The sequence below is a fragment of the Zalophus californianus genome, chromosome X, assembly GCF_009762305.2.
Source record: "Zalophus californianus isolate mZalCal1 chromosome X, mZalCal1.pri.v2, whole genome shotgun sequence".
NCBI lineage: Eukaryota > Metazoa > Chordata > Mammalia > Carnivora > Otariidae > Zalophus > Zalophus californianus.
In genome coordinates, this window is record NC_045612.1 from 30,645,199 (window position 1) to 30,662,471 (window position 17,273).

General features: G+C 51.0%; 1 protein-coding gene across 1 annotated transcript; it reads right to left on the reverse strand.

The window, feature by feature from the left end:
- Positions 1 to 14,378: 14,378 nt before the first annotated feature.
- On the reverse strand, positions 14,379 to 17,273 carry SLC25A5 (solute carrier family 25 member 5). The gene is made up of 4 exons (XM_027609418.2): positions 17,085 to 17,273; positions 15,553 to 16,039; positions 15,176 to 15,316; positions 14,379 to 14,788 (listed from the first exon to the last, which is right to left on the reverse strand). Exons 1-4 carry the CDS (start codon positions 17,193 to 17,195, stop codon positions 14,631 to 14,633), a joined length of 897 nt encoding a protein of 298 aa, XP_027465219.1. The 5' UTR covers positions 17,196 to 17,273; the 3' UTR covers positions 14,379 to 14,630.

The window sequence follows — 17,273 nt, forward strand, 5'->3', positions numbered from 1 at the left end:
CCAAGAGCTAGATCAGAAGCAGGGAGCCGTGCCAAGTCTGAGCAAGACCCGAGGTCCCCTGGCGTCAGTCAGGGCCCTGCGGCTTCCCAGCACGCTCACCTCGTGGCCCCACCATGACTCGCACACCTCTGCTAATGAGGCCGGGGAGGGGACTGCCACCAAGGATCCTGGAGCATCTACGAGGGAAGCCAGCCTTTTAATATCCCTGCATTTCTACGGTGATTGGACTCCGCCAGATAGCATCTGCCCCCTTGTGGACTGTGCTTTTTTGACATTTTGGGAGAAGAGAAGAAAATACACCTTGAGTCTCTAAAAGTCTTGTGAAAATACCATTGCCCGCAAACCTGGCAGGGTCTGGGAATCGGCCACGGTGGCTTTCCTTGACCAGGCACGGCAGGACCCCTTGTGAGTCTTCTGGGTTCTTCTGCTTGGCGCCTGGGGGCTCCAGCCAGCCCTGGCTCCATGCTCTTGGGCCTCTTTCTGAGCTCATCCCTATCTCTGCTTTTAGTTTGCATGCACGCATGCACCCTGTGGTCTCCTTTCGGAAATAACAAGGCCCCTTGATTGTCCTTTCGCCCTCACCCCTTGCTCTCCGCCTGCCCCGCTGCCGGCGACCGGATACCTGCATCTGCTCCAGCTCAGCGGGTGTGATCCTGAGGGCTCCCAAAAGTCCCTGCAGGTGGCAGCAGGCGCTATGTCACTGAATCTTCAGGACAACCCTGTGAAGGGGGAATTGTGATCAGAAGGGAAAATGAACCTCCGAGGCGCTAGGCAACTTGTTGGAGGTCACCCACGCAATCACCAGCAGAGCCAGCCCCCGAACTGAGGACTCTCTGACTCCACAGTCTATGCCTTCCCGCGAACTGCCACATCCATCAGCTCACTTCAGCGGATATTTACAGAGCTCTTTCCGTGTGCTGGTTCCTGTTCTCGGTGCTGAGGATACAGGGAGGAACAGGCCAGGCATGGCTCTGTCCCCACTTCTTGGAGCTTCCAATCTGGCCGGGGAGAAAATATTCTTGAAAGCCACTGTGTCCTTCTGGTTTCTGTCTGCTTGTCCCGACTCTCTCAACATATGGGAGATTTTGGTTTCAACTCGGCCAAATTCATTCACTCGTTTATTGGTTCCCTCCACAAACACTTTCTGAGGGCGTACTATGTGCCAAGGACCGTGCTAGTCACTGGAACATGACAGTGAGCCCAAGCAGAGGTCCCCGGCCTCTGGCACTTGCTGTGCCCAACCTTTCATACCTTCCTCCCTCTGCACCTTTACGCATGCCATTCCCTCTGTCTAGATGCCCTTCCTTATGCCTCTTTACTGAAATCCACTCCAATCCTCAAGGCCCGTCTTGAGCCTGGCCTCCACCCACTCACAGTGACGGGTGATTACTCCCGGCTCTGAGGTCACTCAGCATTTGCCATCTGGACAACTCGGGTGTCCACACAAGTCACTTGACACATGCCAGTCTCGCATCCTTAACTTTCACATTGGTATATGGATTCTGTCACTTAACTTGCCCACTATTCACATCATCACCCAGAACACACTTTCTTTCTCATCAAGAAGCAGTTAGCAAGTGGCTACTGTGTATTTTAGTGATGGAAAAACTGAAGAACCTTTGTGGAGCCTCTCTGAAAGAACAAAGAGCTTTCATAAATATTTGATCATTTAATTGTTACAAAATGCTACCACTGCCATTTTACTTTTCAACTATTAAATGTCATTTAGGGGTGCCTGGCTGGCTCAGTCCGTAGAGCGTGTGACTCTTGATCTTGGGGTTGTGAGCTGGAGCCCCACGTTGGGTGTAGAGATTACTTAAAAAAAATAAAATCTTAATAAATTAAAAACTAATAGTAAAATGTAATTTGAATTACTTAGTAGCTAAATATATTCTCCTCGTGAAAAGCAAACATTATATACCTGGCTCCAGTATTCTTTGAGCACCCCACCCCACCCCACCCTAGACCCCCTCAGAGATGCGGGCGAGGAAACATGTGCTCAACGTCACACAGCTAGTGTGTGTGTGTGTGTGGGGGGAATTTCCAACTCTAAATCTCTCATTTCAGTTTTTCCACGCTGCCTCCCACGAGGGCCAGCGGCTTGTTTATACCTGTACCCTGGGTGCCCAGCACAAGGCTCTGTATTGAAATGTCCACGTTAGCGCCCTCCCCTGCAGATGGGTACCCTCCGCACCAAGGCCTTGCCTCCTCCCAGTCCCACCCAGTTAGTGAAGGCTCAAGGTGACAATTGAGGCCATGCAGGCATCCTGCCAGGCGCCTCTTCTGCCACCACCCCCCCCCCCCCCGGGCTCTCCTTCGGGAGCCACTACAGCGAGACTTCATAAAGGCAAGCCAAGTGTTTGCTGGGCACTCGCTCCCAGGGTGCCACGGGCTGTGTCTGATGGGGGGGAGAAACACCTGCTATGCTATCCTTGTGCCGCCTCTTAGGAAACTAACCAGCACACGTCCAAGTTCCAAATTACGCAAGTGCGGACGACAGGTTGGGGGGTTCTCGGTCGGAAGTGCTCTGCCGCAGCGGACAGAGGGGGCTTCTTGGGACAGGTGGGCTAGCACAATATGGGCGGGGAGCAGCCTGTGCGGAGGGCACCGCACCCGGAGCCGGCCGTCGGCAGCGCTTGGCAGCGCGGGGCGCAGGGCCGCAGGGCCGCAGGGGAGCAGGGCTGCAGGGGTGCAGGGGCGCAGAAGAGCAGGGGCACAGAGGAGCAGGGTCGCAGGGTCGTAGGGCCGCAGGGCGCAGGGGCACAGGGGCGCCGGGGCGCAGAGGAGCAGGGGCGCAGGGCCGCAGGGCGCTGGGGCACAGGGGCGCCGGGGCGCAGAGGAGCAGGGGCGCAGGGCCGCAGGGCGCAGGGGCACAGGCGCGCAGAGGAGCAGGGGTGCAGAGGAGCAGGGGCGCAGGGCCGCAGGGCCGCAGGGCTGCAGGGCCGCAGGAGCTCAGGGCCGCAGGGCGCAGGGGCACAGGGCCGCAGGGGCTCAGGGCCGCAGGGCGCAGGGGCACAGGGGAGCCGGGGCGCAGAGGAGCAGGGGCGCAGGGTCGCAGGGCCGCAGGGGCACAGGGGCTCCGGGGCGCCGGAGCGCGCCCTCTGCAGGCAGCCGCGAGGAGGCGCCCGGGGCGCGGCGGCGGTGAACTGGCCGTTGGCGGCGGCGGCGGCTGCGCGGGGACGTTCTCAGCGCGCGTCTGTCGTCCAGCCTGGCACAGCCAGCGGCTTTCAGTCGCCACGAGGCCCTCGGCAGCTGTGTTGTGCACCCCCACCCCCCGGGCGTGCCCAGCCCTCCTCTCGGCCAGGGACTCGCCCTCAGTTCCGCCCGTGGCCGGCGGGGACCTTTCCCTGTGCCACTGCCCCGCTGACAGCGAAGACGGCCGCACAGCCACCGCGCCGGGAGTGCCCCCGACAAAGATTCCCTGGAAAAAGCCGGCCTCCCAACGGAGGAGGAGGCTGGCCTGTCGCTGCGAGAGCCGGCGGCCTTCTGCGCTAAGCACACATTCTGTGCCAAGCTGTCGCCCATGCCCCTCGCAGATCCTGACTCACTTCTTCCGTCCGCACTGCGGTGCTGTTCTTGACCCCATTTCACAGCCGAGCAAGCTGAGGACCGAGAGCTTAGTTCCTTGCCCACGGTCTCACAGCTGGAAAGAGGCCGAGTAATGCTCTTAATAAAGCACTCTATCAAGTGCCTCTCCTCACGGCTGGCGTTGGGTCAGTCCCCAAACAGGCCGATGGTTCCCAGACTGAAGCAGTCCCCTTCCCCAGCTCTCCACGGTCATTTTCCAGGCACCGCACTATCCTGTGCTGCTCCCTGGCCCTCTCTGAGTGGCGGGGCCTCTGCTTTCAGCGGCAGGGGCTTTATGTGGCTTGTCAGCTGCCTCAGTTTTCTCATCTGAGAAATGGTCATCATAGCATTCGCACCATAAAGCTGCTGAAAGCACTGAATGAGAGAATCCATACACAATTAGAAGAGTGCTGGCCCCACAGTAAAACGCTCAAGAAATGAGGGTGGGTGAGCAGCAATAGACCAAGACCCTGGTACCCCTAAGGGCTTCCCATCCGCCTGAGGGAGGAAGGGAGGGAGGGAGAAGGAGACAGAGATGGAGGGAGAGAGGGACGGAAAGAAAAGACTCACTTGCTTTCAGAGCAGGTCAAAGAGGGTCACGTTCACTCTAGGGCTCTGGCCGCTTTCAGTGACCACGCTGTCGTGGTAGCTGGGAACATCAGGCCCAGACGCAGAAGTATGTCCGGTCTAATCAGCCCCTAATAGGTCACGTGGCTGTGCCGCTGGTACGGCTCTGATGGCAGTGTCCTCAGGTGCCCCAGTAACATGCCTGTTCCTCTCCCCTGGAGCGACCTGAGTCATCTGGTGTGACAATCGGTGTTCAACACTGTCACCATCACCATCAGATACCCATCTTGTATTTACCATACGGAGGGCTCTGTGTCAGGGGCTTATGATCAAACGGCCACCGTGTGCTCCCGGGATGGTAGGGGCACCTCCTGTGGACCCAGACCCGTTTTGACACAGATTTGGGGAGGGAGGTGTCCCCAGCCCCTGGCTCTCCAGTTCTCTAGCATGGACAGCATAACAGTAGTACGGGATTTCCAAACCCCTGCTGTACCCAGGGGCAGGGCAAACAACAGATCCAAGTCAGGGAAGGCCCCGTGCAATTTAGTCCTGCCGAGTTGTCGCCAGGTAATGAGAGGCTGGATCCAGCCCGAATTCATTCATGCCGATGGATAACCAAAGGAACAAATTCCACATGTCCTTCCTTCCTTTTTTTTTTTTTTTAAGATTTTATTTCATTTATTCATGAGAGACAGAGAGAGAGAGAGAGAGAGAGAGGCAGAGGGAGAAGCAGGCTCCCAAGGAGCAGGGAGCCCGATGCAGGGCTCGATCCCAGGACCCCGGGATCATGACCTGAGCCGAAGGCAGACACTCAACCATCTGAGCCACCCAGGAGCCCCTCATTCCTTCCTTCTTTCCTTCGTTGACTCATTTCTCTCTCCAGTGGACATTCACTATGCGTTAGGGTCTGTGCTCGGTGTTAGGAACGTAAAGAGGAGCAAGACAGAGCCCCTAATGGAACAGACAAGGAAGCACGTGGCTACCATACCATGAAATAAACATTATAATCCAATCACTTGACGATTATTTCTTGAACACCTACTATGTGCCAGGCACTGCTCTAGGCACAGGGGCTACAACCATGAATAAAACAGACGAAATCGCTGTGCTCCTGGAGCTGATATAAATAGACTACTTGAGCAGTTCAAAGAAGACAAGGGCAGAGAACCTGGGCGGGGAGTCTGGGGAAGGCTCGAGGAGGACTTGTGATCTCAGCTGGGTCTTGAAGGACTGTGTCCTGGCCAAGGGCGGGGGTGGGGGGAGTAATAATACAACAAAGTCTGGAAACCTGAAAGTGGATGGGCGGTGTGACTAGGGAACTGCAAGTGGCTTGGTTTGGGACTGCAGAGCATGCCCTGAAATGAGTGGTAGGAATGTCTCTCCAGGTAAGGCACAATCGGGTAAAATAGACCAAGGCCCAGCCGGTCTCCACGTTTTTCTGAGACCCAACCCTGGTGAGAGGCAAAGGGGTGCCAAACACCATCTAGCCATGTGCTTGTGGTATTCGGTTTGGGCTAAGCCAAGCCCCAGGGCCCCATATTCCCAGCCTCCAGGCATGCAGCCTTACAGGGGGCTCAGTGTTCTTTGCTAAGAGCCTTCATTTAGAAGGAAGGTTAACGAAACTTGAATAAAGTAAAATTTAACTCAAGAACTTTAGGTTCCAGTGATTTTTTACAACAATAATTCTTAAATTGGCTAAAAAGAGAGAATAGAGGTGCCTGGGTGGCTCAGTCGGTTAAGCGTCTGCCTTCGGCTCAGGTCATGATCTCGGGGGTCCTGGGATCGAGCCCCGCAACAGGCTCCCTGATCGGCGGGGAGTCTGCTTCTCCCTCTCCCTCTGCCCCTCCCCCCGCTTGTGCGCTCTCTCTCTCTCTCTCAAATAAATAAATAAAATCTTTAAAAAACAAAAAAAATAATAAAAATAATAAAAAGAGAAAATAACTTATCCTCTAAAAATGGATTCTGTAAACCGTGCTTTGGTTATTACAATTTCTCTTCACTATTTGTCAAGTGGATTCTGTCTTTTGTTATTGAAACTAGCCGGCTTTCATATTTTAATATGTTTCATGACCCGCAATAAAAAGTTGGACAGGTTCACCTTGCCGTGCTCATTGGAAACTCCCGTCAAGTTGGACAGCTCAGAGTGCATGCATTATCTTGCCTCGGCAAGCCTCAGTTTTGTCAGCTGTGCAATGGAATTAATTAGAATTCCTATCTCTCAGGCCTGTTGAGAGGATCAGGAGAGTTAATCTGCGCCCTGTGAAGCGCTTAGCACGACATCGGGCACAGAAGAGGTCAAAATAGCCATGATCCTACCCTGATTCTGTAGTTTTTGAGAAGCCCCCGGTACTTGGTTGTATCAATGGTTTTATCACAAGAAACAGGCTTCACCTCATCCAATCAGTCTGGCTCTAGAGATTCTGAAAAGGGCCACAGTCCCTAGTAGGAGAACTAAGAAACGGTATTGTAAACTCCAGCAAGAAAAGCTGATTTCCAGGGCGCCTGGGTGGCTCAGTCGTTAAGCGGCTGCCTTCGGCTCAGGTCATGATCCCAGGGTCCTGGGATCGAGCCCCGCATCGGGCTCCCTGCTCCGCGGGAAGCCTGCTTCTCCCTCTCCCACTCCCCCCGCTTGTGCGCACTCTCTTGCCGTCTCTCTCTCTCTGTCAAATAAATAAATAAAATCTTTAAAAAAAAAAAAAAGAAAAGCTGATTTCCAGTCTTCCTGGTGGACAGACCAAGGCACTAACCCATGATGACCCAAGACACACAGAGAAGCATGGGGCTGAAGTGGAATGACCATGTCGGTTGGCCAAGCTTTCAGCTTTCTATCCTAATTGGCAAACGGCATGCTTTTGCCTAGCAGCCCATGCACCTGCCTTTACCCCCTGACCTTCCCTTCTAAGATAAATCCACCTCAAGGCTCAATTTTTATAATAAATGCATTCCTGAGCTGTGAGCTTCATTGCAAAAGCGAAAAGAGATCTCTTGCTTTCAAAGGTCTTAGTATGTTGCCTCTTTCCAGCAGCTTCTTTCCCTGGGGCGTGAAGGCCTAGGGCTGGGGAATCAGGCTGGGACCCCGTGGATTCCCTCAGAGGCAGCTCTGGTGATCACACTGTACCCAATGGGCCGGCAGTGAGTGCGGTCTGGGTGTGAGGCAGGAGGGATGGTTTTTTGTTTTGTTTTGTTTTGACCTTTGCTCTGTTTCATAATCATTGTTGTAAAACGAGTGCTCTGAGTGAGAGCCCAGAATTATCACTATAAGCATTGTCCCTATTCAGTCCAGTTCAAAAGTGTCCTTTCCTTTCTTTCTTTCGTTCTTTTTAAAGATTTTATTTATTTGACAGAGAGAGCGAGAGAGCCCAAGGGGGGAACAGCAGAGGCAGAGGGAGAAGCAGACTCCCCGCTGAGCAGGGAGCCCGATGCGGGGCTCGATCCCAGAACCCTGGGATCATGACCTGAGCCGAAGGCAGACGTGCAACCATCTGAGCCACCCAGGCGCCCCGTCCTTTTCTCTTTATAATTTTCTCTGCGTGTGTGCGTGTGCATACGTGTGCGTGTGCATGCGTGTGCGTGTGCATGCGTGTGCACGCGCGTGTGTGTGTGAGATTCACTTTCTATAGTACCTGTGGCATTTTCTTCAGACTATTTCAGAAAATCTGGAGGGCAGGGATAGAGCCCATGAATAAAATGAAAATAATGTAAAGCATTGTTCTGAGCGCTTTACACATATTAACCCTTTCAATCTATTCCTGCGAGGTAGGTACCAGTGGTATCCACATATCCTAGATGGGGAAACTGAGGTGCAAAGCAGTTGGGTTGGATAGTTGTCCCATGAGAAAGTTTGGTGTCTGAAAATGAGACCTCTAGCTCAAGAGTCCCACAAGTGAGTCCCGAGTGGGAAAATGGGGAACACGTGGGAGATCGGGTGATAAGGAAGGCCCAGACTTGGGTGAGGCCTCTGCCCCGATGTACAGGGCTGGCCCCCAATTCCTTCCTCCAGCGGGAGTCAGTACAGGTTTTGTGGAGGACATCAGCTTATATAATTTTGGAACCCTCTTTTAAAAAAACACAAGCATATCTTACTTTTGAACATTTTACAAGACCACATGACCAAATGGATACGTTGCTATGGTGCCTTCCAGGGCTAGGAAGGGGCCCGGGCAAGGGGTGGCTCTGAAACCCAAGCGTCATTAGCTGCGCCGTGCACCTGCCTCTGGCCCGGAGACGTCTCTGCTCCTGGCTGAGCAGGGCACTGGAATCTCCTTTTGACGGAAGACTTTTCCTTTTCACTCCCCAACACGAGGCCCTGGGGAATCCATCTGTCAACAGCGAAGTACAGACTTTGCTCTCTGGTTATGCCTTTCCAGCCACAACCATCTCCAATCGGGGAGTGAAAACGTTAGAGTCGGTGAAATGGGTCATGTGATCACATTTGGCACGTTCTCTTAAATCTCAAGAGTGCTACATTTCCTTCCTGCCTTGCAAAAGTTGCCCAAGGAAATGAAAACCCGGGATGAATGTTCACCATCAAAAGCAGACCTCTCTTCCTGTGTCCCCTTCATTGACAGTCATGGAAAAGGCATGGATTCATAGACTCTTTTAATTTAACTCAGTTTTGTCTCTGAAGAGGGTCCAGTAAAAACAACCATTCAATCTGTCACTTGAACATTGTTTATATTTGTTGCCAGGATACCAAAGGCTCTGTTAAGCCTTTGGCTAAGAAGAGCACCATGCATCTGAACTTGTTCACCTGCACATAAAGCAAATAATGGCTGAAATGATGGGAAAGCTCCTCCAAACATTTTAAGTGGAACACAAGGCATTTTTTGTGTCCAGAAATTGCCGCATCCGGTATTTGTTGTTCAAATAAATCTCCACCCGCATACCGAAGTGCACATTATACATAATAAGATCGGGCTTTGAAAAGACAGATGTTAATTATTTGGAGGTAAATCAGGTCACCTTTGACCCAAACTCCGAGCTGTAATTTTGTTGCTCAGCTTCTTGGTCCCGAAATTAATGTAAATCTTTACATTTGTAATTTCACTTGCCAACGCCAACCCACCCACACAGTCTGCAAATGACTGCTCTGAGTCAGAGACTATTCACTTACAACTGTGTTCGATATTTAAAAAATGTTCTCTGGAAGGATTAAATCACCTAATCCTAGTCTTTTCACCGATTCGGCTTTATGTAAAAACGATGGAGCCCGAGGACATCTAAAACTGGAGGGGACTTTACAGGAGAAACCAAAGCTCTGATGTGAGATGTGGCTTGCCCCCCAGGTCGCTCAGCAACCAAAGCTAAAACCCGAAAGGAAAGTACTGGTTTGGGCTTTTAATAAAGGGTCGCATTTAGAAACAAATCCTTGCTCCGAGTCCAGAAGCTACCCCTTCCACCACGCTCCTGTCTCCGACAGCATCTGTGAGTCCTGGTAGACCCCACAGTCTGACACCGGTCTGAAAGAATCATGCCATTTTGAAGCCAAGCAGTCAGAATATGATTCCGATAAAAACAAATCAGCTGCTATTACCATATGCGTCAATTTTGGAGGGGAGAGATTTACCAGAAACTGTTCATAATGGTTACTTTTGAGGAGGGGCGCAGGGGATGGGAGAGGGAGGACAGAGATTTGCTTTTCGTCTTGTGTCTCTCCTTTACTATTTCATTTTGATTACCATGTACAGATATTAATGGTGTTAAAAATCTAAAACAACAACAACAACAACAACAACAACCCCAACAAATTAGAGATACTAATCTAGGGCAACAGCATCACAGCGAAGTTGGTGTACATGGTAGTACAGATATTAGTGGTGTTAAAAATCTAAAACAACAACAACAACAACAACCCCAACAAATTAGAGATACTATACTCGCAAACTTCACAGGAGAAATGAAATTCATCCCAGTAACACTGACACTTGAAAATCTGTTACCCGGTACCGCAGTACTTTTAAAACATTTCTACCAAAGTATCCATAATGGCAGAGGAGGCTGAATAGGTTTCCCCCAGGGGTCTGGGGACAGTGCCAGCAATCAATGGTCCTCGGTACGCAAGAACTCTCTTCGTTCGCAGCTTATGTTTTTAAAATGCATTCAAATTGTGCAAGAGACTCTCTAACGTATCTGCATCTCTTTTACTACAAAAATAATGGCTTAAATGACTTACCATCCACGAAAACTGCCCCTGTGGGGAGACACCCCTGGTTTCTTTCTCCAGCGGTCCGGAGCACCCGCCGCACGCTGCCTCCAGTGACCGAGTGAAGAGGTCCCTGGAATGAGAAGCGCGGCTGTGCGCGAGCTGACCTGTATTCTGGCTCTCTCACCTGGAATCAGGCTTCACGGATTCTGTTATGCATTGAATAGTAACAAAACAACGGCATAAATTAGGGTGTTGCTAAGATTGTGTACCATCAATGTTCGCATGAACATAATGGACATAATGAATTCTATAGCACTATCCGGCACAGCTTGGAGAGATTAAAACCACTTTGTCTTTAAATTAAATTTCAAAAATCACTGAACAACAAGAATAGAAAGAACAACAACAAAAACCCCTCATCCATGTCAGCCACCCAGTTGTAGGATACACCATTTCTTGCTTTCTGATCATTAATGCCTGCTCCCAGGTTTATTTTAATAGCTACCGGATCAGTGAGTCCACATCTATCGTAATAACCATAAAGAGGGTGGGGGTTCCCTTGTATTGCGGTTTGCGGCCCTAAGCGGAGAGTCCCTTACCCTCTTCCAGGATCAAATCTATAGCTGAAAAAGACCTAAGCTGAAGTTTATTTCATATAAATTCTACACAATATAATGTGTCTAGTCTGTTGCAGAAAAAGAAAAGTAGGCTTGCATTCATTCTTTTTTTTTTTTTAATTGAAATGTAGTCGGCATACAATGTTATATTCGTTTCAGGGGAACAACAGAGTGATTCGACAACGCTGTACATTACACGATGCTCACCACGGTAAGTGTAGTCTCCGTCTGCATCCATACAATGTTATTACGATCTTATTGGTGGTATTCCCTGTGGATTTCATCACTGTGACTTATTTCAAAACTGGAAGTCAGTATCTCTTAATTCTTTTCGCCTATTTTGCCCATCCCCCCGACCCTACTCCCCTCTGGCGACCACCTGTTCTCTGTATTTGAGACTGTGTGTGTGTGTGTGTGTGTGTGTGTGTGTGTGTGTGTGTGTGTGTGTGTTCGTTGGCCTGTTTTGTTTTTTACATTCTACATGTAAATGAAATCGTATGGTGTTTGGCTTTCTCTGACTTCTCTCATTTAGCATAGTACCCTCTGGGTCCACCCATGTTGTCGCAAATAGCGAGATCTCATTCTTTTTATGACTGAGTAATATTCCATTATAGGTATATACTACATCTTTATCCATTCATCTAGGCACTTAGGTTACTTCCATATCTTGACCATTGTAAATAATGCTGCAATGAACAGGAGTGCATATATGTTTTTGAATCGGTGTTTTCATGTTCTTTGGGTAAACAGCCAGCAGCGGAATTACTGGATCACATAGTATTTCTATTTTTAAGTTTTTGAGAAACTTCCACAGTGGCTGCACCGATTTACGTTCCCACCAACCTACACGAGGCTTCTCTTTTCTCCACATCCTCGCCAACACTTGTTTTCTCGTCTTTTTGATAATAGCCATTCTAACAGGTGTGAGGCGATATCTCATTGTGGTTTTAATTTGCATTTCCCTGATGATGAGTGATGTTGAGTATCTTTGCATGTATCCGACGGCTGAATTCATTCTTAAGTAGTGCTCTGCTCAGGCAAATCTTCGTTGAACAAAATGGAGCCTAATTATGAAAAATTCACGTTGGAGTGCTTACTTACTAGATGCCAGATGCCACACTTGTTCTAATGCTTTATGTTACTTAATCCTCACTCACAACACCCCTAGGAAATATGGTTAGCTCTACTATAACCCCATTTTATGAATGAGGAAACTGAGACTCGGGAGACGAAGAGACTTGCCCAAGGTCATACAGCTAAGTACACAAGAGCCAGGATCCAAATTGAAGTACTTCTCTTTTTTTAATTTAATTTAATGTATGTATGCGTGTGTGTATGTATGTATGTATGTGTGTATGTATGTGTGTATGTATGTATATGTGTGTGTATGTGTGTATGTATGTATGTGTGTATGTGTGTATGTATGTGTGTATGTAAGCTCTGCACCCAAGGTGAGGCTTGAACTCACAGCTCTGAGGTCAAGAGTCCCATGTTCTATCAACTGAGCCAGGCTGGTGCCCCCCAAATCCAAGTACTTGATTCTGGAGCCCCGAAAACCTCACTGCCTCCTAACAATGATCATAGATAGCACTTACAAAGTGGTTATTATGTATGTTCTATGGTAGATGCTTTGCATAAATTACTTAATCCCTCCAACAAACTTCTGAGGCATTATTATCCTCATTTTATAGATGAAGAAAACCAAGGCTTAGAGAAATCAAGTAACTTGCCTAACAGCACAACTGAACAGCACAATCCAGGCTTCTCTGGTACCACGAGTTTTCAGTTTTCTAAAAACTTTGAGATATTGGGGCACCTGGGTGGCTCAGTTGGTTGGGCATCTGCTTTCGGCTCAGGTCATGATCTCGGTCCTGGGATCGAGTCCCACATTGGGCTCCCTGCTCTGCGGGGAGTCTGCTTCTCCGTCTCCCTCTGCCTCTCTCCCTGCTCATGTGCTCTAATAAACTCTTAAAAAAACAAAACAAAAAACCCAAAAGAACTTTGAGATATCTTTAACGTATAAAAGTGGTATATATTTCAGGTGTACGACTTGAGGTTTCGATATATGTATACATTGTGAAGTGTTCTGAACTAAGCCATACTTTGATCTTGATGCTTGGCCAGGGGGCATGCACCAAGCACCTCCCCCGGGCATTACTCCCCAACACGCAGACCCCGGCCGTGAGCTGCACTTCACCGTGCCGGGGTGTGCACTGTTGCTCAGGAATGGGTTTCGCCTGTGTGCGTGGCTCACCCAACACTTTCTACTTTCAATGTTGCCGTCTGACAGCTGTGGGGCTTTATTCTTCATGGAAATCTTGGGTTACAGGCAAAATCCCCTGATTTCTGAGGTCTAGCCAGGAGCTACAGAAACTAAACCTCTTTTAAAAAAAAAAAAAAATTTTATTTATTTGAGAGAGAGAGCGTGTGAGAGAGCATGAGCACGGGTGCAGGGGGAGGGGCAGAGGGAGAAGCAGACCTCCCCTTGAGCAGGGAGCCCAATGCAGGGCTCGATCCCCAGACTGCAGGATCATGACCCGAGCCGAAGGCAGACGCTTAACGACTAAGCCACCTGGGTGCCCCTAAACCATTTCTCATGTGGATCCCAAGTAAGGGCTTATCCAAAAGAAACATAAATGTCCTCCATTGACCGGGCTTATTATTAGAATGTCTGACAGAATGCGGCAGATGCCACATTTACCTCTCTTTTGTGAAAGGAGTTTTGAGGTGGGGGCAGTTGTCTCGTTCTGTAATCTTGACGGGCGCTGCGACCTCAGCCCTGTGTTAACTGAGCCAGCTTTAATCCTCTGCTTTGAATGGGATTAAAATAAAATGGCTTGGGCCAGGTCAAGGTGGATGAGGGAAGGCAACTGGATGAAAATTTGCCATTACATTTTTAGGTTTTTCCTGTTTATTTTTTTTTTTAAAGATTTTATTTATTCCACAGATAGAGAGCACAAGTAGGCAGAGTGGCAGGCAGAGGCAGAGGGAGAAGCAGGCTCTCCGCTGAGCAGGGAGCCAGACGTGGGACTCGATCCCAGGACCCCCGGATCATGACCTGAGCTGAAGGCAGCCGCTTAACCGACTGAGCCACCCAGGCGCCCCAAGGTTTTTCCTGTTTAGATGAAATTCACACAACGGCCATTTTAAAGTGGACAATTCAGTTTCTATTTCTTGATTAATAACCACAGGACTAGGAAAGGTGGGTATGTGGTCCTTTTCTTCGGAGAAAGCTCATTCAGTTATGACCATCCACAGGCAATGGACCTGTAGTTTTGGATACACTGGGCCTGAATTTTGCTACTGTATTGGGAATATGGATGGGTCACACAACCAAGGTATTCTTTGAGAAGTGAAGGGCTGGAGACTGGTTTGAAAAGAAAGCTTTCCATCTCAGGAAATACTGTAGCATTTACTCAACATGGAGCATCTACTCAAATGTAGCACTCACTAAAGCATGCAAATTAAGTCACAGACAAAAATATATTTCAGGTATTTTTTTTATTTCTTCAAATTTATCAGGAGTGACTGAAATAAAAAATATAATTGAGTCCCGTCATCATGGAAATGGCTTTAAGAGAAAACTGGTCAGATGAGTATTATTGCTTCCCGTTTTCAACCAGTGGAATAGTTGCCCTTGATAAATAGACAGCCAACAGTCTGTCAAGAATGCTCAAGATATGTTATATAATACAACATGCCTGTTCACAGTGGGGGAAAGACTAGGAAGTAACTCATGTGAACTTCTTGATTTCATCGTACAAGACCAGCACAAAAGCACCACCCATGCCTCTGAGAACATTGGACCACGCCCCCTTGAAAAACGCTTTGGCTCCTTCATCACGAGCGATCTTCCTCCAGCAGTCTACTGTACCTGTGTACATGATGTCAGCTGCAAAGAATAAAGACACGGAGTTGGGGACCAAAGGCTGATGAAAGCCCTCCCCAGACTTACTAGACAAAACCGGAGCCTCGCCTCTAAGAGCGGATGGCAGTTCCGGGAAACCTGACATTTACACATTCGCGTGGGTGACACTGAAATATTAATGCCTCGAGTAGAGAACAGGGCTATGGAGGCTACTCATTGGTCTTAACCTCTAATACCGTTTAAGCACCCTCATTCATAGGCATCCAGAGGGCCCGCTCAAAGGCAGGCACCATCAACCCCATCCTGCCATCAGAACAGACTGCAGTTTTAAAGCCAGGCACTGCTAGCCTGTGGCCCCAGCTCGTCCCGGGCCCGACAGTCTTTTTATCTTTAGCTCAAGGGGAAACTTACTTCCTTTGCGCCCTGACTGCATCATCATTCGGCGGCGAACAGTGTCAAATGGGTAGGAAGTCAACCCGGCAACCGCTGTGACGGATTGTGCGATCATCCAGCTGATGAAGATGTGAGTATTCTTGGGATCTGGAAGCATTCCTGAGAACGGCAAAGAGACGCTTTTACTAGAAAGCAGAGTTTTAGCAGCCTTTGGTTCCTACGCCCCCGCCCCCCCCCCCACCCCCGAAACATCTCATCCGCACATGAAGTTTGCACTGGATGACCGTCAGCTTCCTATAGCAATTACGGAAAATCTCTGGCTCTGGAAAATTCGGACGGCATTAACGATCTTTCAGGTGAAAGGTACACAGCTTCAAGGCACAGAGCAAACTTACCCTTTGCGGTGTCATAGATACCGAAGTAGGCAGCTCGGTAGATGATGATGCCCTGCACAGACACATTAAAGCCTTGGTATAGGCCCTTCATGCCATCAGATTTGTAGATCTTCACCAGGCAGTCACCGAGGCCTCGGAATTCCCTTTCAGCTCCAGCTTTGCCCACATCGGCTGCGAGCCGGGTACGGGCAAAATCCAGAGGGTACACAAAACACAAGGATGTGGCCCCAGCGGCACCACCTGACGCCAGATTCCCGGCAAAGTAGCGCCAAAACTGGGTTCTCTTGTCCACACCACCCAGGAAGATCTGCTTGTATTTATCTTTGAAGGCGAAGTTGAGAGCCTGGGTGGGGAAGTATCTGATGACATTGGCCAGGTTACCACGCCAGAAGGACAGGACTCCCTGCTCCTTGGGGATGCGAACCACACAGTCCATAATGCCCTTGTATTGCTTATCTGCTGTGATTTGCTTGCTGGCATGCTGCACCTGACAGACAAGGAGGAGGCGAAGAGGGAGAGAGTTACAACCACGGAGAAGGGAGGAAGGGAGAGAGTATTATCCTCTGAATCTCTGGCGGGGCTTTAAGGTTAGCTACTCCCCACCTCTAGTCTTCTAGTTCATACAGGATGGACCCTCCCAGCCCTCTGAGGCCGTCACCGTGGGAGAAGTGCTCTGCACCCTCAGAAGGCATTAAGCCTCCACCCCTTTGGGTGGGGAGGGGGCACCCTCGGTTGGACGCGTGACCTTTAGACCTGGGAGAAAGGTCATTACCTCAGACCCAGGTTCAGAGGCATCTGGGCCTGTCCCACGCAGGGCGCGGTCACCTTGGTGACCGCGGCCTACGCCTCGGGTCTCCGGAGCTGCTTCCCTCCCGCTCCGCCCCTGCTCGTCTCCTAGCGGTGACCCGCGGGGCCAGCAGCCCTCCGCCCGTCCGGGCGCGCCCCCTAGAGCCGGAGCGGGGGAGCGAGCGCGGCGGGGACGCGGCGGCGGCTGCGCGGGGGCGGACGCAGCAGGCACAGACGCTTCCCGGCGCCGGCTTCCGGCCCGGCGAGGTGAGGGAGCGTCCGCCCGCTGCGCGGCACCTCGACCCGCCGCATGGCCTCCGCAAGGCTGTGAGATTATCTCCTTGCCGCGACCTTGAGGCCTTCGGCACGGCCAGGTGTCCCTCCCCCCCCCCCCCTCCAGCGCCGGCTTCCAGGCTTCGCCCTTGACCTCCAGGCCCCGGGGAGACGGCCGCCGCCGGGCTGCCCCTCCGAGCTCGCTGCCCACCCCCCTCCCCGGGGATGCCAAGGCCCTGGCCCGCCTCGCTTCCCTCCGCCCCGACCCCTTCCTAGCTCTAGAACTTCAGGTCACCAAAGCACCTCCCTCGAGCTGGCCTTTTGGTCCGCCTCCGCGGCCACCCCTGCCCGCACGGGGGCCGCTTCCCCCGACAGGGCTGGGGAGTGGTACCCCCTCCAGCCCCCCGGGGCCAGGCTTCCTGCGCGCCCCGTCCCCCACTTCCTGGTCCCGACTCCCCAATCCCCGGGGGTACCTGCAGCAGCAGCTTGACTCGCTCGATGGGCGCTACCGCCGTCTTGGAGATGGCCGCGGCCACTCCACCCGCCAGGAAGTCCTTGGCGAAGGACACAGCGGCATCTGTCATGTTGAAAGGAATGAGACGGGCGACCGCGGGACTACGAGAGGAACCGGCCGGGACTCCGGGACTCTGGGGCGGAGCGAA